This window comes from Erpetoichthys calabaricus, chromosome 2 (genome assembly GCF_900747795.2).
Source record: "Erpetoichthys calabaricus chromosome 2, fErpCal1.3, whole genome shotgun sequence".
In the NCBI taxonomy this organism is placed as follows: Eukaryota; Metazoa; Chordata; class Cladistia; order Polypteriformes; family Polypteridae; genus Erpetoichthys; species Erpetoichthys calabaricus.
Window position 1 is genome coordinate 210609312 of NC_041395.2, and position 25000 is coordinate 210634311.

At 40.3% G+C, this 25000-nt stretch overlaps 1 protein-coding gene across 1 annotated transcript in view; it reads right to left on the reverse strand.

The window, feature by feature from the left end:
* LOC114646765 (ceramide synthase 2-like) overlaps positions 1 to 25000 on the reverse strand; it is a 138730-nt gene that overhangs the window by 50176 nt on the left and 63554 nt on the right. The window contains exon 2 of the mRNA XM_028795103.2: positions 20187 to 20360. Within this exon, the coding sequence (XP_028650936.1) occupies positions 20187 to 20359 (173 nt within the window). The 5' untranslated portion in view covers position 20360. The remainder of the gene's footprint in view (positions 1 to 20186; positions 20361 to 25000) is intronic.

Consider the following 25000-nt stretch of genomic DNA (forward strand, 5'->3'; position numbering starts at 1 on the left):
GTACGTTTACCATTCGTTTGCTCAGAGGTTGATGCGCTTGCTGCTTAATGAGCAGCTCTTCACCCTAGCGTCCCGCTGCTTTCTTCTTTCGTCGGCATCTTTTCCCGTTAAAACTGATTTTTTTTAAAACTTAGTATGTTTTCTTTAATTTTTCAGTTAAGCTGGCACTTAAGTCTTCAATCTGCCTCAAGAATAATTAGCGAAGGTGGTAGACAATGAAAACGTCAGCCGTACGCATCCGCCACGCACGCACTGGTGCGCGCAGCTGTGAGTTGATTCTACAATAAAATAAAGATAAAAAGAGTAATAACTTGCAGCACCGCTATTCAATTACACTTGCCTAACGCCTCTCCTAAGGGGAAATACTGTGGGATCTGGGCATCCGTCAAAGCAGCAATCACAAGCCCGATTAGAAAGCGGGAAGCTGTGATTTGTCCTCTCCCTCCCATGTAACAATCACAGCCCGTGTTGCAACGCACTATGTATGTATGTATATGTATATATGTGTATGTGTGTGTATATATATATATATATATATATATATATATGTATGTTCATATGTGTGGGAAAGCGAATAGTAGACTTGACGTAGTATATGTGTACCAAATTTCAAGTCAATAGGTGAAACGGTTTGCGAGCTACAGCTGATTTAAAATCCTGGACAGACAAACGAATAGCCACGGTAGCGTATTATAGAAGAACATTTTACTGTTTAATAATTTATATTTATATGCAATGTGCTTCTTTTATATTACTTCATATTCTCATATGATAATGATGTTAATGTTGTTTATATTGATTTCTATGTTATTGTAAGTGCTCTTTATTTGTGGAAAAATAAATTTGGCAATTAAACTTATTTTATACATACATTTTATGTTTTTCTCTTGCACTCAGTGAGCGAATCCACTGGGTAATCAGCTATATATATATATATATATATATATATATATATATATATATATATATATATATATATATATATATACACATATACATATATATATATATATACACATATACATATATATAATATAGATAGATAGATATATGTGTATATATATGTAGATATACAAATATGTATATATATGTAGATATACAAATATGTATATATATGTGTCTGTATATGTCTATATATATATGTATATATATATGTGTGTGTGTATGTATGTATGTGTGTATATGTATGTGTATATATATATGTTGATATATGTTTATATATGTGGATGTGTATATGTATATATAAATGTATATATGTATATATGTGTTTTAGTTTGGGAAAATGGTTCCAAGGTTTTAACAGAAAATAAGCAGGCAAGAATCAGAGAGGAAAGGTCCAATACTTCAATTGTTTACTTGTTCAAATATAATATCAGTTACATACAATATAATAGCAATATACATGCAGATATAGGAATTGTACTATTGACTTACAGTAATATATATAAAGATATATGATTTATACTATTGACTTACAGTAATACAGATATGTGAATTATACTATACTTACAGTAATATCAAAAGACCCAGAGCCATCATCCTAGACCAGTAGACTGAGGGAGCCCGCGTGTCAGTCTCGTCAGAGGATCAACTCGTGAGCCTGGTCCAATACCGGGCGGTGTGCACGTTCCCCACGGTTGAGCTTCCAAAGAAACTGAGGGCGGAACCTTCCCTTATATACTAATTGAGTGTCCTTGCCCAAAATGGCTTACGTGTAAGCAGTGTATACAGAAGTGATCAGTTTCTGCACACATCTTCCCACGGGACAACTTATGTGTTATCTCTACTAAGCCTAAAACAACCCTTCTTAGAGACATCAAAACAACTTACAGAAAAACATCTTGCATTAATTAACCTTTCCCTAAAACATTCTGAAACCCTTTATGAGAAAGAAGTTTTTGCACATTCTTTCGCTATCATCCCAAACATTCCAATCTTTGTAGCTGGTTTTGCACTGAAGCGACCAACCCCCTCTTATTCCTTTATTTTATCCCTTCTCCTGTTACAGAGAAAACCTTTTTATTACAATATGTTTATGTATATATATATATATATATGTTTACATAACCTCTTTAAACACACTTCTTCTCCGCTGCGAAGCACGGGTATTTTGCTAGTATATATATATATATATACATACATACACATAAACACACACACACACACAGAGTATAATTTATACATAAAATATATGTCGTCGTACCTTGCATAACATCAGTATTTGCATCACTACAGTATTTGGATTTAATAATCTTCATGTGGGAAAAGACTGACTCTCATAAATAAGTAGAGCTGAATAATGCAGTCAAGGAGGTAGCACATTTCCTCATGTTTGGGTACTTTTCCTCTGTGAGTAAGTTCCAAAACTGTCCAAGAGCCCCAGACTTCAGCTGAATGTCACCCTGTAGTGTCAAAATCTCATCCTCCACTGTAGAGGAGTTTTAGGTGAAACAATGTTGCAATTTTGATGTGGGTGAATCACCCTCAACATCTTCCCTAAATGGATAGCACTTAAATGTAGCAATTGGCTCAAGTAAAGCTGAGTCTTGAAACCGTCTGTCAAAGTCTGACACATAATTTTCAATCTGCTCTGTGTATCGTATGCTGTCAAGTTGCGCACACGCCTTCCATTGCGCCTCCAGCTCTGACACGAGGTTTGGGATGTTCCCCAAATCAAGGCACTGCAGCTTTGAGGACAGATGTTGCATTTTTCGTTTGAAAGCATTAACTGAGCTAATCATACTGACCATGGAGTTCTCTTTTCCTTGCAGCTGTAAATTAAGCTCATTCAACATATAGGTCAGATCGGAAAAAAAAATGCCAAGTCTAGCGGCCATTGATCGTTATTAAGTTGCTTGTATTCTGCATGTTTAATGACAAGGAGAAACTCCTTTTTCTCCGGCCAGGGGTCTTGAAATCTCAGCAGGAATTTCACCCTAGCCGTCTGTCTCAACAAAGGCCTCTTTTATCATCTCTCCATCTTGGAAGGACTTCTTATGCTTAATGATCGAGTGACTCAACCGGAACGATGCTTCGGTGTGTCTGCCTTTGCTTTTGAATTCAGCCCCAAGTAAAAAATTACGGCTGTCCAATTACCTGCAACTTTAGTTCCTTCTCCTTTCTCTTTCTCAGATCGCTTTTCGGAAGGAAGTCAGTTTCGTAGTTTTTATGAACAGTTCCTTCTTTGGAATTGCAATGATAGATTGACAGATCAGACAAACGCACTTCGATTGTGACATTGTGAGAAAAAAAATCCTCTTCCAATTCCACATCCAGCCCATACCCTCCAAACAAATTTTTTTTAAATCCCTTCTTTAGTCGATATAAATTGGAAGGCTAACTAGATCACGGCCGGAGTTTTGCAGTAGCCTGCGCGTTTCATCGTGCGTGCGGGATGACCAGTGTGTTAGAAAAAAAAAGAGATCTCAGACTGGCCGCCCTATATGTCAATCAAGTGGCAAATGCCATAGGGAGGATATATAGACCAACGTTTAAAAAAAAATTTTTTTTTTGAATGCAACGTGATCTACCTGCACTACCTTTGCAATCAACGTATTGGACACCTCTGGTTTAATGTATTTCTTTATTGTGATGGTCACACTAATATAAAAACATCGGATTATTTTCAAATTCATATGTTTCACTGGTTGTTATTTTAATTTGATTTAATTTAATTATTATTAATTTTAATCGTGTTAATGCAGAGACATCAGGGTGACATTCACAGGTGGACAGACATGAGCAGACGAGGCAAGACATGCACTGGAGCCCAGAACAGGATGTGCAACCACAGGTCACAGGCTTCAAAATAGTCAGGCATGAACTAATCGTGACTAATTGAAAAAAAAAAAAAAACTGAACGATTAGTCGACTACCAAAATAATTACTAGTTGTAGCCCTATGGTTGATCACCAATATGCACTGCCGCGACAGTGGATAAAACTAAAGACCAGCATAACCTGTGTACACGGGGATGTCCGATTCTATAAATCTGCCCAATGTTTCATCAGCCAGGGAGGATCAGTTAAAAGAATCACCATAGCGGTCATCCCAAATCCACCTTTCGCTGTGATTCTCGGACGGGACTGGTCTGATAATAAAAGCGGTGAAGTACTGACCCCTCCTAAACCTAATTTGGGCCTAGTAAAAGATGGGAATCCTCCGTTGCAGGTTGTCTCCACACTGTGTACTCAGCCAGCAGAGAGAGATATGGGAGGAGGGTGGGGAAGTTCCCAGGCCGTCGCAGACCGTTGCGCCATCAGTCCACATCTCGGTGGAGCAGGATGACTCCCCGCCCCTTAAGGTCAGACCGGACCCTCTCTCAGAATTAAGCTTCCAGTTTAGACAAACGCCAGCCTCGTTTAAAAGGGAATGATGATCACCTTAAATTTGCAAAGAAAATTGCAAAGAATGCAGTTATACTAGTCAACAGCCAAGGCACCCATCAGCCCATGCCACAGGGGCCCCACTTTGTTATTGAAAATTATATATTATATTGGGTCAGTGAGCATGAGGGGGAGGTGCGGAAGCTGTCAATTCCACAAACTTTCCAGCGGCAGGTTTGTGAGTTAGTGCACGCCCACCTCCTAGGAGGCCACCTGGGTGCCAAGAAAACAGCGTATCAAGCTCCGATTTTATTGGCCGGGAATTAACGAGGAGGTTCGCCGCTTCTATATCTCTTGTCCTGAGTGTCAGCTGCGGCAAATTCCTAGGAGGGACCATGCTCCTCTTGTTCCCCTTCCCTTGATTGATGTCCCATTCAAAAGAATAGGGGTCGATATAGTGGGACCCCTGCAACCCTCGGCCCGAGGACATAAATATATATATTAGTAATCGTGAATTATGCGACCCGGTATCCAGAAGCTGTTCCGTTGCAATCAGCTACTTCTAAAGCCATCACACGGGAACTGATAGGGGTCTTTGCACGAGTGGCATTCCTAAAGAGGTCCTTACTGGCCAAGGGACGCGGTTTACCTTGGAGACGTTCAGGGAAACGGCTAAGTTACTTAAAATAAAGCACTTAAAGACCGTGTGTATCATCCTCAAACCGACGGTCTAATGGAGAGGTTTAATCAGACTCTCAAACAGATGCTTCACAAGGTGGTCAGCGGGGACAGAAGGAATTGGGATCGACTCCTCCCCCTCATACTCTTTGCCTACAGGGAAGTCCCCCAAGCCTCGACAGGGTTCTCACCCTTTGAATTGCTATATGGACGACAACCCCAGGGTATATTGGACGTTCTGAAAGAAGGTTGGGAAGGAGAGGCTCTTCCCTCGACTAATATTTTAGAATATATCGCACAGTTACGCAATAGATTTGAGAAAATTCGACCTATACTATAAAGTCACATGGAGGATGCGCAAACAGCAGAGGCCCGCTATTATGACCGTGGCACGATGCTTTGGGAGTTCCAACCAAGTGATTGGGTCATGGTATTGGTTCCCACCTCCCATTCTAATCTACTTGCCCATTTGTCAGGGACCATACAAAGTTAAGGAGAGGAAAGGGCTCATCGACTATTTGGTGAAACAGCCCAATTGTCAACCGTGCGAGCGGATATATCACATGAATCTGCTGAAACCATGGAAGGATAGGGACCCTGATCCCTCCTTCGGACAGCCCTACTCCTTCTTTGCTCAGACCAACACACTTAACTTTGGCTCTAACTTGAACCCCCGACAGAGGCGAGATCTCGAAACAGTTATCTTGTCCGTCCCGAAATGTGATGGACGAAAAACCCGGAAGGACCTCTCTGATTGCCCACAACATTTTGACCGAACCCTGGGTTATAGTCCAAGAGCGCCTCTATCGTCTTCCCGAGGCAAAGAAGGCTGAAGTGGAGCTTGAAATCAAGCGCAAGCTGGACTTAGGAGTCATAGAGGAAAGTTATAGTCCCTGGTCCAGCCCAATAGTCTTGGTTAGTAAGTCTGACAAAGTTGGAGGTTTTGCAATGACTTCCGTCGACTTAATCAGGTCTCCCAATTTGATGCTTATCCTGTGCCTCGAGTGGACAACCTCCTTGAAAGGCTTGGACAGGCAGAATATCTGACCACACTTGACATGACCAAGGGGTACTGGCAGGTTCCTTTAACGGACTCCACAAAGGTTTAGACCGCGTTTAGCACCCCTAGTGGGCACTGGCAGTATCATGTACTTCCATTCGGGTTACATAGTGCTCCTGTGATTTTACAGTGTCTGGTGGACAAAGTCCTCTGCCCCCATAACATGTATAGTGCTGCCTACCCTGGATGACGTCATCATCTATTCCAGCACCTAGAAGGAACACCTACAGTACATCCAAACAGTATTACCGACGCTGTGTGAAGCCGGTCTTCAGTTTAACCCAAAAAAAATGTATTTTTGGGTTGAAAGAAGCCAAATATTTGGGTTACCTGGTGGGTTGTGGTACTGTGAAGCCACAGTGCTCTAAAGTAGATGTCATTTTGAAATAGCCCCGTCTGCGAACCAAGCAGCATGTCCTAACTGCGAGGCAGCAGCGCTACCCACTGCGCCACCGTGCCGCCCCCCTAATTTATTGATTTACAAAACAATGAAATATTAACATTTTTTATTTTGTGAAGGGTTGTATCTTCAAATTAAATGGATGCAGTGTCAGAAATGCACCAAAAATGTGCTTCCGTTAATCTGTATTTTATAGTGTATCTTGTTTTATCATAATGTCAATTCCATTTATTCTTGGAATATAATCACATATCACAACAAATCCTTAAATTTGGATTAACCTTAGTCACCAATAATTAACCTTATATCAACAATTAAACCAAAGTTGTGCTGCTTTAATTGAAAACAAGGCAAATAAGACTTGCAGCTAAATGACTAAAGTGCCAACCTTTTCCAATTTCTTTTCTGCATCAGCACCCTTTAGTCATTTGTGCATGAGTTCACTATAAAGGTTACTGCTAAAGGCAACGCTAGTTGTGATGTTTGCTTTACATTATTAAACACTGCCCTAATGTAAATACAATATCAAGTTCCGCTGTTCTCTCTCTCTCTCTCTCTCTCTGTGTGTGTGTGGAGAACTCTAAAATGATGCTAACTGAATGACAAATACACTTTAAGGCCAAAAGTCTGTGACCTGACCATCACACCTATATGAGCTTATTGGACATCCCCTTCCAAAAAACATGGGCATTAGTATGGAGTTGGCTCCTCACTTCATGGCTATAACAGCTGCACAATTGTCTCATACTGTATGTCTCTGTATGCTACTGCTCAAATCCTGATAAACAGCCCCATATCTTATCCTTCCTCCACCAAACTTTACAATAAGCACTATGCAGTCTGAAATGTAGCATTCTCCTGGCATCTGACAAACTCTGATTCATCCATCAGACTGCCAGACAGTGAAGCATGATTCATCAGTCCTGAGAATTAATTTCCAGTGTTTAAGAGTCCAATAGTGTTGTGCTTTACACCACTGCTGCCGACATTTGCCATTGCACATAACGATTTTAGGCTTGTGTGCAGATGCTCGGTCATGGATGCCCACTGCATGAAGCTCCTGGCACATGGTTGTTGTGCTGATGTTGCTTCCGGTTGCAGTTTGTTCTGAATGATGCAACAGAGGATAGACGGTTTTTACATGCTTTTGAGCTTAAGCCCTCAGTGGCACCACTCTGGGAGTCTGGATAGTCTACTGCTTGGTGGCTGAGCTGGTATTAATCCTAGATAGTTCTATTTCACGATAATAGCACATACAGAAATTTCAAACACTGACATGTGGCAAAGGTGGCATCTTATGACAGTCAAGTGTTTAACCTTCTGGTGACTATGAATTCATTGCCAAGTAAGTATAGGGGTATTTTCTGTCAATTTTCATTAATAACTTAATGCTACTTTATCATAAAAAAACTAGGTAAAAACAAACAGAAACCTGACATCTGAACAATGGCGGCGCACTTAGACGCTGCGGCTGTGTGCACTCCAACTCAGAGCTTGGTTTTTCCACCCTGCCTGCATAAATACACCTATAGCTGGCAGGACATTTTATCTATCGGCTTACGGAGACAGAGTTGCTCGACATCAGAGTTTCTCCGCGTCCACAACATTCCGGACGACATCACACTGACACCAGGCTCTCTAAGGATTACAATCCCAGCTTCGAGGAGCCGACGGTGGCGCAAAGACCTTAAACAAAAGATGGGGTGCCAAGGCGGCGTGCTAGCGAGGCTAAGGAAGCAGCCACATAATCCACCGGTTCCAAGCATTTCTTCCTCAAATGTGAGGTCTTTGGCGAATAAATTGGATGAGTGGAAGCTGCGGATTGCAACGTAAAAGATCATCAGGGACTGCTGCATCCTGCTGATCACAGAGACGTGGCTAAACCCACTTATACCGGACATGGCTATTGAGATAGCAGGCTACACAGCATACCGACACGACAGGACAGAGAGCTCCGGTAAGAAAGAAGGAGGGGGGGCTGTGCATTTATGTGAACAATAGCTGGTGTACAAATTCCACCATAGTCACCAGACACTGCTCTCTGAACGTGGAACTTATGACAATTAAATGCAGACCCATATACCTCTCCCGTGAATTCAACGCCATACTGCTAACTGCTATATATATAGCACCAGATGCTAATGCTAACTCGGCTCTAGGGCTTTTGCATGACACCATCAGCAGCAAACAGAGCAAGTATCCTGAGGCTGTTCACATCATTTCTGGGGACTTTAATATTGCAGATCTGAAAGCAGTTCTCCCCAAATTCCATCAACTTATAAAGTGTGCAACCAGGGGAGTAAAAACACTGGACAAGCTGTACACAAACATCAGACAGGCCTAAAGAGCTAAACCCCTAGCACACCTTGGCCAGTCTGATCATACATCCCTGCTTCTGATCCCTGCATACACCCCCCTCAGGAGACAAGCTCCCATTATGACCAGGACTGTTACCATATGGCCCGGGGAGGCCTCCCAATAGTTGAAAGACTGCTTTCAGAGAATTGACTGGGAAGTTTTCAATCACCAGGACCTGGAGAGCCATACGACAGTAGTTCTGGATTACATCAGGATCTGTACGGAAAACGTCACCAGGGACAGACGTATAAGGATTTATCCTAACAGGAAGCCCTAGATGATGAGGGAGGTCCAGAGTCTGCTGAAAGCCAGGAATACTGCTTTCAGGTCTGGGGATGGGGCACTCTACAATGCAGCCAGAACGAACCTGAAGAGAGGCATCCGAGAGGCCAAGGCAGTATATAGGAGGAGGATAGAGGATCATCTGAGGAGTAACAAAACCAGGCAGGTGTGGCAGGGTGTCTAGCACATCACCAGCTACAAATCTAGCAACTCCTCTGCCACTGAGGAAGGTGCTTCTCTGGCAGAGGAGCTGAATATCTTCTTTGCCCATTTTGAGGTGACACCAACAGCAGTCCCATCACTGCCGCCTGTTCACAATAGCAACACACTCACGGTGGAAGAGTGTGAGGTGTGGAGGGTGATGAGGAAGGTGAACCCGAGGAAGGCTGCAGGGCCCGACGGGGTGGCTGGACGAGTGCTGAAAGACTGTGCAGACCAACTGGCCGGAATCTTCACTAGGATTTTCAACCAGTCCCTGTCCAAGGCCACCGTCTCATCCTGCCTTAAGTCCTCTATCATTGTTCCGCTGCTGAAAAAAATCCATCATGAACAGTCTGAATGACTTCTGCCCAGTGGCACTCACATCTGTCGTTATGAAGTGCTTTGAGAAATTGGTGCGGAGTCATGTCATCGCCTGTCTGCCAGTAGACGTGGACCCATTTCAATTTGCTTATAAAGCAAAGTGATCCACAGAGGACGCTGTGGCTACAGCTCTTCATGCTGCCCTGACCCACCTGGAGCAGCAGGGGAGTTACGTCAGACTGGTCTTTGTGGACTTTAGCTCAGCGTTCAACACCATCCTCCCACAACGACTGGTGTCCAAACTGGCAGATCTGGGACTTCCACCACTCACCTGCAGTTGGATACTGGACTTCCTGTCTGGTCGCTCCCAGAGGGTCAGGCAAGGTCCCCACACCTCCACTGCTCTCAGCCTCAACACCGGGATGCCACAGGGTTGTGTGCTCAGCCTGCTCCTCTGCACCCTCTACACATGACTGTGTTCCCACACACCACAGCAACAAAATCAAAGTTCACAGATGACATGACAGTGGTCGGACTCATCTCAGGCAAGGAGGGTGAGCTGGCATACAGGGACAAGGTGGAGCAGCTGTCACAGTGGTGCAGAGTCAATAACCTGCTTCTCAACACCACAAAAACGAAGGAGCTTGTTATTGACTTTAGAAAAAACAAAACTGACATCCAGCCACTCATCATTGGCAGGGCCTGTGTGGAGAGGGTACCGGTGTTCAGGTTTCTGGGCATGGGAGCTAGAGGATGACCTGACCTGGAGTGCAAACACCAAGGAGCTGCTGAAAAAGGCGCAACAGAGACTATTTTCTGAGAATCCTCAGAAAGAACCATCTCCCCAAAAATCTGCTCCTTGCCTTTTATCACTGTTCCATCAAGAGTGTGCTCACGTACGGACTGTGTGCATAGTACAGCAGCTGCACTTCCTCAGAAAGGAAAGCGGGAGAAAACAACTGGCTGTACCCTCCCCACTCTGGAACAAATCTACACCTCCCGATGCCGCAAAAAAGCAATAGACATTTCACAGGATTCATCACATCCCAGTCATTACCTCTTCCAGCTTTTGCCATCGGGCAAAATATACAGAGCAATGAAAACCAGGACAAACCGCCTTAAAAATAGTTTTTATCCAAAAGCAATCATGGCCCTGAACTCAAATAAAACTGCTCCATAACATTCTCTAAATGTGCAATATAGACCTTAAGTCAACCAGTGCAATTTGTACATTTAACCAGTGCAATTTGTATATATTTATAATATACTTTTATTACTATACCTTTTCTTCTTTTTTAACTCTTAGTGCTGTCGACTCAGTGTAAGGCATATCAATTTCGTTGTTCTTTTGTAAAAGTGACAATGACAATAAAGATTTATCTATCTATCTATCTTATAGTGTGCACTTTCAAATATGCCCACTGTTTTAACAAATGTGATTATTTTTTTTAAATTAGGTGAAACAGACAAAAATTATAGCTTCTCCCTTTATAATAAGCAACAGATTCTGAGCTACTGTGTGCCCACCCATGCAGGAGTAGCCGTATTCACATGCTAATAAAATGAAAAATGGTCTCAGGTTCCAAGGAAGAGCCCAGTTGTAGAGTACTATGCTTACTTGATCACTGCATGCGTAGGCACCCCTTCATCATATACTGTCCCACCAGGCAATGGAAAAGTAGACTGTTAATCATTGCTGACGGTTAAATCCAATGTACACTGTATATTTTGATCACTATGCTTGTGACACTTCCTAACCTGGAGTTTATCACATGGGGCAGTTCAGAATTGCATTGAACAAAATCACGCTATTGGGCTTTACTGGATGTGCTTGATTTGGCTCAGGCAAAAATGGCATTACATGTATGTGTGTGAAGGATGTACTGTATCTTTAAAAAAAACTAGGTTTACAAGTTCAACCATATTATAGCTTCCATGTATATATTTGGATTGGTCTTTTCCAACCAGGGCAAAGTAATAAAAGTTATTAGTCTTATAGTTATTAGCTAAGATTATTAGTATTTCACACACATGCCAATTGCATGTTGGAAAGGCATTATCTAAAATTGATGTTTATTCAAATAAGGCAATCCCAGCATAAACACATGCTTCACTTACATAGTGTAGTCAGAGCACAGTGAAAAGCTATCCACCTTTCAACATTGAATTCAAGGCTATAACTCTTCCTTCAATGAACCTACCTTATCCTTTTGCCAATATCAAAGTCCTAAGGTGATGGGTAACATATGGGGAAAAACTACCATTAGGTGAGGGTGCATTTTTTTTTAGTATGAAACCCACACAGATGGAGACATGACCAAGCAGCCTTTTTCAAGGATAGCACTGTCTACCCCTAATGGGTAGGGGACAATAAAAGGCATTATAAAGAAAGTTTGTCTCACCTGTACTTGGCCAGGCAACTGCACCTGGCAAGCCACCCCTCTACATGCAGTCAAAAAACTTCAAAATCTTTCATCCTCACTCCTTGGAATTTCTGCACACTCATTTGATTTGACCATTAGCAACCAACAACCTCTGAGAACAGCTCTTGTCTCACTAATGAATGACCCATCATTGAAACCACAGCCAGGTAAACATTCTTCTGGAAAGACTGGCCACAGTCGAGATCTGGATCCACGGAATTAGCCTTGCTGTCAAGAACTGCGTTCTGCCTCTGTCTGCCATCCTCAGCATTTGGCTGTCAAAGCAAGTCTTCTTTAACTAAAATCTCTGCATGACAACCAAGGTCATGATCTGTCACACTGTCTGTATATCAATGCTTCTGTATGGATGTGAATCCTTGACTACCTCCTGCAAGCAAATCCATATCCTAGAAACATTCCTTACACATTGCCTCCAGAAATCCCGGGCAACATTTGGGAAGACAGGGTTCCACACATTAAAATTCTGGAACTCTGCTTTTCAACCAGCTCACCCGTGTCTTCCACTGGACTGGGCACGTTATCTGCATGGATGAGTCTTGGCTTCCCCCAAATGGTCCTGGGTTTGACAATCTGGCCAAAAGATCCCGACCTTGGGGTGGCCCAAACATATGCTGGAAGGACTACCTGAAGTGTTCACTAAAGGCCTGCTCCACTCCACATTGGAAGCTCAAAACAATGGGTGGGGATTGCGCACTTTGGAGACAGACCGTCATTGAAGAAGACCATCACTTTGAACAACAACGGACTCATCAACAAGAGAAGCTAAGAGAATAGCAAGATATCCACTGTGCCTAGGAGTAATTTCCCTATCCATTTTGCCCCCAGATCTGTCTTTCCTGAACTGCGTTGCTCTCCCCACCAGTGTACACACAGGAGGGGGATTGACACAGATGGACAGCATTAACGTCAAACAGCCAAGACAAAGTCACTGAGCTCTTCATTAAAACCCACTATACTACCATTGTTTGCCAAAGGTGATTGCATGGCTTTGTGCTTGATTTCACACACACCTTAGCAACAGACGTGGCTGAAATATATGAACACAATATTTTGACATACTGTTATCCATAGAGTGTAATTATAATAAACAATTTATTTCTGCCAAATTGTGCAGCATCATGTATTCAAATAAAAAACAAAAATTCTATTGAAGGTTTTGAGTGATTTTTAATCGAATTACTGTTTTTTTGGTTTTTTTTAATTGTTTATTTCACCTTAGTTAGCTTTTGCATACCCCTTGGGGTCAGAGTGCAGGGTCAGCCATTGTACAGCGCCCTGGAGCAATTACAGGTTAAGGGTCTTGCTCAAGGGCCCAGCAGAGTAGGATCTCTTTTGGCAGTGATGGGGATTCGAACCGGCAACCTTCTGGATACCAGCACAGATCCTTAGCCTCAGAGCCACCACTCCACTGTAACTGTATTCTTCCAACATTTTTGTTAGATTATATCTTCTTAATCTGTTGATAGAACTGAACAGATTTCCATATATATGTATCCAAAGATAAAATAATTTTAAGGTGCCTTTCCCAGTTAATATTGTTTGCCTACCACTATACCTACCTGTACTAATACTATAGCAAGACTACATAGCATTAAAATCGGGGTTGCTTTTTTTGACTGCCGTCACTATATTACAGGGACTTGATAATGCAGAAGGAATATCCATTCAGTCATTGTAGTTGACACAAAGTTTTGGAGGGGTTCACTTGGTAGGATTTCCAGCTGTCCAGGGCAGGCGTCATGTTTCTGTGACTACGAGGGCAGGAAATGGGACATTTTAGCGGGATTTTTTTTGTTTTTGTTTTTAAGGAGCAAAGGTATCCGCTATCTAAGGCTACGAAGACGTCGAAGTAAAACTTCATCTAGGGAAGTCCACTATTTCTGGAGTGGCCACCCAGAAGAAAAGAAATGTCGAGGTGAATACCTGAGAAGATGTGTGGGTTTCAGTATATGTTCCTATGGTTCTCCGGGTGATCCCGTTGGTGAGTCGCCCTCCCTTTTTATTCCTTGGGATAGCAAGAAAGCAGCCATGTCCACCTGCTGACTGTTTTTCACATCATTCAGAGGGAACTTTAACCCAGGATATTCATCAATATTTTACCCTGTGTTTAATCATTCCCTTTCTTATTTTACTCTTTTTTGAACTATTTTGGGATTTGTATGCCAGACTGGGGATTAGGTGTTTGGCTGGGTGTGGGAGTCTGTGGAAAATAGGATCACAAGAACATTTTTATGTACATGTGTAAACACTGGTTTCTTGATTACAATAAACTTTATTTAATCAATTTTACCTATTATCTGGGTTTCTTTTAAACATTGGCTGGAGCTTGCGGGAGTTGGTTGGGGAGAAGAGGGGCCAAGGACCGAATATTTTTAATGCTAGTATATCTTTCGAACATCGTCCACTTCCTTACGGGTGGTGACATGCAGCAATTGTTGCAGTACGTAAAACAGATACACTATGCAAAGTCCAACAATGATGCTGGTTTTGCACAGGTAAATTATCTTTACCCATTAACATTAAAATGAAAGTGAATTTTTCAGCATTTACAATTTAACGTTTTTTCAGTTATGTATTTAACTGTTTAATTACATGTCTGGATTACACCACATATTTTTCTGAATAACCAAAATTCTCCCAATAGAAGAGCACTCTAGGCCAGGGGTGCCCAACTCCAGTCCTGGAGGGCCACAGTGGCTGCAGGTTTTCATTCTTACCCTTTACTTAGTGATCTGTTTTTGCTGCTAATTAACTTTTTGATCCAAGTATGTTTTAATGCCATATACAGTACAGTATTCTTCAGGGTTAGAAAGCAACGGAATGGAAGTTGTTTTGAACAAATAACAACATAATAACAACAAGAGAGTTCTCCTCCATCCTGACAGTAGCTGTTTATATCCCACCACGAGCTAACGCTAAATTAGCATCGGAAGAGCTGTACTGCCTGATTAGCAGACAAATGAATGCCAATCTAGACGTGGCTGTGATTGTGGCTGGTGACTTTAATCATGTAGAATTAAAAGCAGTGCTTCACAAATTTCAAGGATTCATAAACTTTCCAACTAGAGACAATAGTATTCTGGATCAAGTTTACTGCAACATCCCAGTAGCATACAAGGCTGTAGCAGCCCCACATCTGGGCATGTCGGACCACATCGCAGTGGAGCTGATCCCAGCCTATACTCCCATGATCTGCAAGATGAAACCGACTACCAGAACAGTACATGTATGGACTGAGGAGGCATCTTCAGCATTACAGGACTGTTTTGAGCATACTGACTGGGGAGTGTTCAAAAAGGGCTCAGATCTAGAGGGATATACATCATCTGTCCAATACTATGTGCAGTTCTGTACTGATGCCCACGACGACCTTTAGGGTGTTTCCAAATCAGAAACCGTGGCTGGACAGTACGGTGAGGTCCCTGCTTAAAGCCTGGGACGCTGCATATTGGTCAGGCGACAGGCTGGCATATAGCAAAGCCCGAAAAGAACTGAAAAAAGGAATAAACCTGGCAAAATACAGATACAAATAGCATATCAAGGAGCATTTTGATAACAATGACCCACGGAACATGTAGAGAGGCTTAAAGACCATAATGGATTATAAGCGCAGCGATGAGCAGGTCAGCTATGACCCTAGTCTCCCCGACACCTTGAACAGTTTCTTTGCATGCTTTGATGCATCTAGCAGCAGGGAGACTGTACATATCCCTTGGTTGGAGGAGCAGCATCAGCCTCTAGTCCTGCAACTACACCAAGTGAGGTCCACCCTGAGGAGGATCAACACCAACAGAGCTGCAGGACCAGATAAAGTGTCGGGTAAGACACTGAAACTATGTGCAGATCAATTGGCAGGAGTCTTTCTGGACAATTTCAATCTTTCTCTACAACTTGCAATGGTCCCGGTCTGCCTCAAATCGTCCACTATTGTGCCAGTGCCTAAAAAATCAGCGGTCACCTGCCTTAATGATTACCGCCCTGTGGCTCTGACCCCAGTAATAATGAAGTACTTTGAGAGAATCCTCCCAAAGTACATTAAGGATGCCATCCCTGCTGGATTTGACAACCATCAGTTCGCCTACAGGAGGAACAGATCTACAGAGGATGCCGTCTCAATTGCACTTCACACAGCCCTGACTCATCTGCAGTGCCCTAGCACTTATGTTAGGATGCTATTCGTCGATTTTAGTTCAGCGTTTAACACCGTAATCCCAGACAAGGTACAAAGACTTCATAATCTGGGTCTGTCCACATTGTTGTGTCTCTGGATCAGGGACTTTCTCACCAACAGGCCTCAGGTGGTTAGAATTGGAGATCGTACATCATCCACACTGGTTCTGAACACAGGCACGCCACAGGGTTGTGTGCTTAGCCCAGCACTCTTCACGTTATTTACGCACGATTGCTCTGCCATCCATGCCACAAATATGGTTGTGAAGTTTGTGAATGATACAACAGTGGTGGGTCTCATATCAGACAATGATGAGACTCACTGCAGAGAGGAGATACAACACCTACTGTAGCACTATGGTGCTCAGCCAACAACCTCATCTTGAACACCAGCAAGACCAAAGAGATCATTGTGGACTATAGGAGGTCCAGAAGAATAGAACATGCTCCTATATTCATACATGAGGAGGCTGTAATGTGTGTGGACAATATCAAGTTCTTGGGTATCCACATCACATCGGATCTGACCTGGTCTTTGAACACATCTCACCTGGTAAAGAAGGCTCAACAAAGTCACATTCTTCCTCAGGAAGATGAGATAAGCTGGATTGTCCTCTCGGCTGTCCACAAACTTCTACAGATCCGCTATAGAAAGCATTCTCTGTCACAGTATGACAGTGTGGTACGGCAGCTACACAGCTCAGGACAGGAAGGACTTGGCATGGGTGGTGAGAACAGCACAGGGGATCATGGGAAGTCCTCTCCTAGACCAAGACTCTGTATATGCTGGAAGGGTGCAGAAGAGAGCCAAATGTATAACTGCAGATCTTACCCATCAAGGAAATGTACTGTTTGTACCACTTCCTTTGGGAAAGCAGTACAGAAACATAAAAACACACATCAGCAGACTGAAAGACAGCTTTTTCCCCAGAGCTGTTAAGTCCATCTGCCCCTGCTGATACACACACATACATCTACCCCTAACCTGCCCCCCTGCAGAGATGCACATGGTCTCTGCAGGCGTACTACCTCAGGAAAAGTCTGGACTTGATGATGTCTTATTGCTGCTGTCCTTTATATTTATTATATTTATTTTATTATTTATAGTGTATTGTTTATTTTAAGTATTCTGCCTTGAAGCCAAGTCCTACCAACAAAAATTTTGTTATGTGTATGCATAATGACAATAAAAAATTCTATCTATTTCTTCACTAAAATAACTTTTTAAAAGACTGTGCAACAAAATCGATTTCTATTTTCAAAGGCAATATTAAGTCTCGTTAGGCTTCCTCGTTTTTGTTCAATTGTAATTAAATGTAATTGGGAAAATCTCTTTAAATACTTATTTTTTATTGTTGATCTTGTTTCTTTTTACTGTATTGGTACTGTAGATAAATATACTTTCTATCTATACAGACACTTTCTATCTATTCTATTCTATCTAATCTATATTACCAACCCGCATTTTTTGGAGGAACTTTGACCCCTCTTATCACATTAGGCGTGAGCCCTTGGAGTTGGTGTAACCGCCTCCATAAAATATGGTCCAAAAATGACCTACAAATGAGAATTGGTGGACCTTGCCCAGGTCTCCTTTACAGAGATAGTGTGCACCCCCCTAAGGTGGCATGGGAGGAGATTCCAGACCAGATAGGTAGAGATAGGTGGGTCATGGTCACAGGGTGTAAGGTAAAGAATGTACACGCTCCGGGGGCATCAACCCCAGAATTGGACATGTCAATACAATAAGTTCTTCCGCACTGGTGCCTTTCATAACACAAGCATGAAAAGCAACCATGAGATTCTATTTCGTTGTTCCTTTGTAAAAGTGACAATGACAATAAAGATCTATCTATCTATTCAAATGGCAAGTAAACAAAATAGAGAGCAAAGCCTACTATAGTGAGAATGAAATACTGAAGTGTTGTAGTATGGGCATTCTAAGAAAAGTATTGTCTGAACTTTTTTGGATTCAGAAAATATGGTAAATACAATCAGCAATGTTTATCATCTTATATATAACAGTTGTCAAATGTCAATGAGCTCTTGCTACTTTAACCATTACAAGAACTGATAGCGTTCCTTGAAGTTGGGTTTCTTTTTCTTGCTAACTGACATGTAGGTAGGTTGGTAGCACAGAGAAAAGTATATTGTTTGTCCTTTTGTTTTTGTAAAAGAAAATATGAGTTCTTAAATTGTTGTGTCTAAATTTGAAGTTTTTGTGCTCTTTCAGTTTTCTCTCTCAGTATTCCTACCTGAAAGGTGAAAGGGGTCATAGCTATCCTACTAGAATTATCTATGAGGCCGTGAGTGCTCTTCCTATTTTTTGTACTACTTTCATTTTCTTTTACAGAGCAATTTGAATCTTAACTTTAAATTCTAGTGAGTTAAATTAATTTTAATGGCAGGCACCTTTTGAACAATGTTGATGACAAGGAAATTATATTACTACAGAAAAGGGTTTTGTGGTTGCATGAGAGAAGGTTAAGAAATTAAGAAACATTAAGCGAGACAATTTGTTTCACCAATTTGCTGTTCCTTAATTACAGTTTTCCAACTTCTGTGTATTTACTCTTTACAAGTTTGGGCATTTCATTCTTATATTAAATAAGCAAATCTCACAATTAGGAAATGTGTGTTCTCTTTCAGTGTGGATTAGTATTGGAATGATAAATATTTGTAAGTGTAGTCCTGTCTTCTGCAGGCTACATCTTGCAGTTATCTCTAACAGGAGGTGAGCCTAGATGAGTGTAAACCAAAAACTTATCCACTCTGTGTTAAATAGGTATTATCTAGTTTAATACATTTCACCTCTGACTCACTTTTTCACAAGTTTATAATAAGGCAAAAAGACTAAAAAGCAAACAGAAAAAGGAAGAATCAACAGCATGTCACAAACTGCTTCATAGTCCACTTTGAGTATGTTGTGCTGACAGCGAGAGAGCACGCACTGGGGAAGGCAAGAGCAGGAGAATAGGCAAAAGGTATTTTAACAGCAAATAAGAGAATGTAAACCGTGTATTTGAAACCTCACTTCCTTGTTTATGTATCAACCAGCTACATACTGCAAGTATAAAACATGACATTACCATTGAAGCTATCTTGTATGGCTAGCAGACATTCTGTAAATATATAAGTTTCTCAAATCAAGTTTTCTTTTATAAATCCTGATGTTTGCGCGGGAAGTTGCTCATGCACATTTTGAGACTCCTTTTGTGCATATGCAAACTTTATAAATGAGGCCCTCAGTATGTGTTCATGTAGACAGAAGGCAAAAAAGAAAAAAAGGCACTGGAATTTGGCAGAAAAGGTGTTTAACTTTTGTATCTACTGTAGATTTAACGTAAATATGGCTTATTTAAATCTTGTTTACTATCTGGTTAGCAAGAAATACAAAATACATACATTGCCTTATATTATCAAAATAATCATATAGGATGCAGATTAGACATATATTGTTTTTTATTAGTATGCTGCTGCTAGAGTATGTGAATTTCCCCTTGGGATTAATAAAGTATCTATCTATCTAATTGCACTATTGCATCCAAAAACATAACTTTTAGATATCAATCTTCTACTAACTATCTGTAAAAGAGATTGGTAAATGCAAAGGAACACAAAAAAAAAACTGAAATAAACCCATCTGCTCCTACAAAGTATGTGGTTTCTTTACATGCACTACACTAATATCTTCTTCAGTTTTACGATACAGTTGTAATGATATTCAATACCTTTAACAGTAAGCAAGCTCTCTTTATATTTAAGTGATTAATATAATTTCTAGTGCCATTTTGAAACTGCACAGATCATTGCCACCACACAGCACTTGTTTTACTCTTCAGTAATGTGGTGAAATACTACAAAAAGAGGTTCTCCAGAAAAAATATGTATAAAAAACCTAAGTCAATTTCAAGACTGAAGCATGATGAAAATATCAGATTACTTACAGTTCAAAGGCTTGTCTGACAACCAAGAAAAGCAGAGCCAATGGCAAGGTTATCCAAAGGTCTGAAGCTTTAGCATACACGCGGCCATCTCGGTCTTCAAGATCAGTCCAGGTCAGATTGTAAGGAAGCCACAGGCGGTCCCACCAAAACCAGTCATATATTGTTAGCAGCATTCTGTAAAATATGAAAACAGGCAATTATTTTGTTTTACAACAAGACTCCAAGAACACTAACACTGTGTTATACACTATACCAAGAAAGAAAAATGTGACTACTTTAGTTACTATGGTTAACATTTTCACACTAACATTACAACCTAAATTGTGAAATTTACCCCTAACCACAGCAAGTTGTCTATTGCTATGCAGCGATTAATGCAAAACAAGAAAATCTACTTCCTCTTAATATAGAAATATTATAAATACAGTGGAACCATGGTTCACGAACGTCTCGGTACACGTACAAATCGGTTTACGACCAAAAAGTTCGCCAAACTTTTGCCTCGGTTCACGACCACACACTTGGTATAGGAACAAGCCAGTTTCCCTTTCGGTTTGTGCGCGCCGATGATTTCCGCACGTGTTGCATTGTTCTCGGTCAGAAGTGCGTGCGTGCTTTCGCTGTGAACTCTTTGTGCTCGATTTCACTTCCCTTCCGGTTCATACGCGCCGATTACTGTATTTAAGCACGTGTTCAGCCTCTCCCTGTTCATTGTTCTCAGTCAGACGTGCGTGCTTTACCTGTGAACTCTTTGTGCTCTACAGTATTTCGTGTGCTTTTGCAGTTAACCATGGCTTCTAAGCACTGTAACCTCCTCTCCATCCAGTTCCTCCTCACTTCATGCCAGAACTCGACTCATGCAAGGTTAGTTTTCTTGGTGGTTTATGGTTAGTTTTTGTATTACGGATTTTTCAAATGTTCATTTTTTTTCCCCTTCAAATCGGGTTGTAAGGTTATAGTGGGAACTGCTGCAATGTTACTTTCTTGGTTGCTTGTGGTTAGTTTTTAAATAAAAAGTTCGGATTTGTTCAAATGTTCCTTTTTTTTTCCCCCCTGTGCTTAAAACTCATTAAAAAAAAAGCGTTTATACAGCGATCGGGTTGTAAGGCTATAGCGCAAACTCTTGCAATGTTAGTTTTCTCTGTTGTTCAAGATTTTCTCAGTGTTATTCAATGTTTTTACATTTCATTTACTATTACGATGTGCTTTCTATGGTGTAATTAACTACATTTGTGCTTAAAAATCTTTAAAAAAATATATTTACATACAGTTCGTACCGTCTGGAACGGATTAATTGTATTTACATACAATCCTATGGGGGAAATTGCTTCGGTTCACAACCAAATCGGTTTACGACCAGAGTTTTGGAACTAATTATGGTCGTGAACCGAGGTTCCACTGTATATATTTTTCTTTATTTTCTGTTTCCTACCAATGTCAGTTCCATAAGATTATTGAGAGGTGAGTGAAAAGCTCAGTTCTTAACTGTATAGATAGCACACATCAAAATAATCAGTTTTTAAAGAGATTGCCAAAGCAAAAAAATAATAATTTCAGCAAAATACTAAAAAAAAAATATAAAAATTTTAAAATTTAAAATGCTGTATACGACACTTTGGAGCCTGTGCAATCATAAAACTTAATTTAATAAAGATATACTTGTATCTGTAGGTCTTAACTGACCATGGCTTTTAAATACATCGCTAATTTTGAACATTTAAGGCTTCAATTATAAATGTGTTTATTATATATTTAAACAAATTAACTACTCTATAATGATCAAAAGTAAAACAAAATGCAAAAGACTGAAATAACAAATTAACAACCATCTTCATTTTAATTGTACTATACTGCTCGGCATTTTTTAAGGACACATACAGAGTCATTGGCAAACTAGGTTTTCTGTACAAGTGTGAAATTCAATTTACATACAACATCATTGCTTCTCATACCTATTAAGAAATATGGCAATTTTTAAAAAAAAATTACTTTTTCTTCCTAAACAATTGGAACACATTGGAAAAAAGTCAATTGATATACATTATGTGCATCAAACTACAGCAACTAAGATGATAAATAAAATAGCTATTCTTCTTTTGACTTCTCCCATTTGGCCAAATATCCTCCCACACCATATCCATAAACCTCCTCTTTGGCCTTCCTGTTTTTCACGTGCCTGGCAGTTCCATCTTCAATATTTTTTTCCCCCGATGTACCCCTCATCTCTCCTCTGCACATGCCCAAACCACCTTAATCTAGCCACTCTTACTCAGCCACCAAAGTGTCGTAGCAGCGTTGTCTATATATACACATTCCCAATCCTGTCTACACTCATTACTTCGAGCGAAAATCGTAGCATCTTCCTTAACTTTCCCACTTCTAGCTCTCTCCTGTCTTTTCGTCAGTGCCACAGTCTCCAAATCATACAACACAGCTGGTTTCACTAATGTTTTATAGACCCTCCCTTTCACTCACTATGCTTCGAAAATATTGCAAATTATATTATAATTATATTATACACTGCAAAATAGTAGTAATAATCACTTACATGGACTAACTTTATCAACTTGCCTTTAATGTCATAAACAGGCAATAAAGTGTACTTTGGCTGCCAAATAAACAAAATTTCCAGCATTGCACTTCCCTATTGTTTTGCTCCTACTTGAGCACTGCACAGGCATACCACTGCCTTAGTTGGTGGAAATCTGCTTCTATGAACTGGAAAGCCTACTACAATAACAGGACGTTTCTGGGATTAACAGTTTTCTTCTTCACTTGGATGGACAGGAGCTTCCTTATTTCAGAAGTTGTTCGCTCTTTTAACAGCGAACATCTTAGTTGATTGTTTCATGAAAGTTTATCTTTACTAAGTCATAGACGTTCTTTTATCATACCTAAACTTCTTATTTTTGGGTCTCTTGTATTAATGTTAGGACTTAATATGTATGGCCACTGTGCTATTTTGAAAGCTAAACTCTGCAATCTTGTAGGAAATCACAGAATTCTACACTTAGCTTTATTTATACAGTATTGGAACACATTCAGGTGGTGGCCTACATGAATGAAAATGGATACTGTTCATTGTCTATTGCTTTCTTTCTTGAAAGAAGAAGCATGTAAATTAAAATAAGGCAAAAAAATAGCAGTAACAATTTGCAGTGACAAATATTGTCCAAATTTTAAAAACAAAAGATGAAAAGTTAATTTCAGAGACTGAGGATCTAAAGCAGTAGTTCAATTTACAATAAAGACCAAAATCAAATTCAGAAAGTGGTTAGGGTGAAAGTTTGCTGCTCTTCCAAAGCAAGACTGGCAACTCCTAAACTTATAAATGGCATTAGATTTCCATAGTACTTTATGTAATTAGTCCAAGTCATACAATCTCATATATAAAAATCCATATTTTGTTTACTGAATGACTAAAGACAAGCTGCATACAGTACCTTAAGACTATGAAGCAATTTACACATTTCCCCAATCTTACATTTTAAATAGATATTCTAAGTTTAACTTGGAATTTGAAAGCAAAATGTGTACTTTCCAGAATATGCAGAAAGAAACTGATCAAAATAAATCTTTCTAATTTAAAAGGCAAATGAAAACTGTTATTTACAACTGAGCTTGCCAGCAATAAACCTTCTCCAGGAAGCACACTCAGAAAGGAAGAAAAATTTGGGGGCTGCTGCATGCCCTTTCAAAGTCACTGAAAAATACAGCCGCTTAGCTGATTTGCTGAGATTACAGGGAACAACTGAATAAATGATTTCTTCTAAAAGCATAACTATGGATGTGAATGCAAACAAGTGCTTCTAAACTCTTTGCTATCATAGGCAACTTTAAAGTGATATTAACTTCAAGTACTATCCCATATGACTTGATACATGTATTTACCCTCAGGATACAATGCAGAATTCATGCTTCTGTAAGTAAATTATTTGCTTTTATTAATTTAATATTCAGCACAGTCTGAAGGAAAACTGTAATTCTCTAACTGGTTTTCTGTATCTGAGCAACTATCACAATGTGAATAAACAGACAGAAAGTGTATGAAGTGGTCAAAGTTAAGGAACTGAACTGTGCAAAAGAAATAATTCTGAAGATAAACTAGTATTTTCCAAATGCCACAACAAGCTGTGACAGACTCAATAAAAGATCACCATTTAACATGCATAAAAAGTCTTTTGGGTGCTAACACATTGCACACAGTAAATGAGACCAATGTCTGTGTTGCAACACATTACTATCCTTATTAATTGAAATAAGAAAAAAATCTTCAATCAAAATGCAATATTGCTGTTAAAAGAGTCCAGTCCAAAATGGTCTATTTTATATTATATATATATATATATATATATATATATATATATATATATATATATATATATATAAAAATATACTAGGGAGCTTCGCTGCCAACCCATAGGCATACGCTACGCGCCAGCCACTTCGCATTTCTGCCACTAGCATTGTGAAGACGGGGGCTGAACGCGCCCCAAGGAGACGTGGTCGCTTCTCTGAAACCCCTCTTAAATGTGATACAATGGGAAACAAATATAGTTTTTTTTTTTCTTACTTCCATTTTGCTCAGTCAACTACTGGCTTTCCTCCTCCACCATACCGCGTGATCTGCATCTCGTGCAGCTCTTTGAACATTTAAAAGCCTGTACAGCAGCTGTCCTTTTGTCTCACTGCCTTATCTGAACAATATATTCGATCTCTTTTCGCTGTTCCGTTATTTAACCAAGTAATAATTCCCATTTGTTTGCGCTAATGCGATCTTTACTATAATTTTTTGGAGACTTTAGAATTTCCGT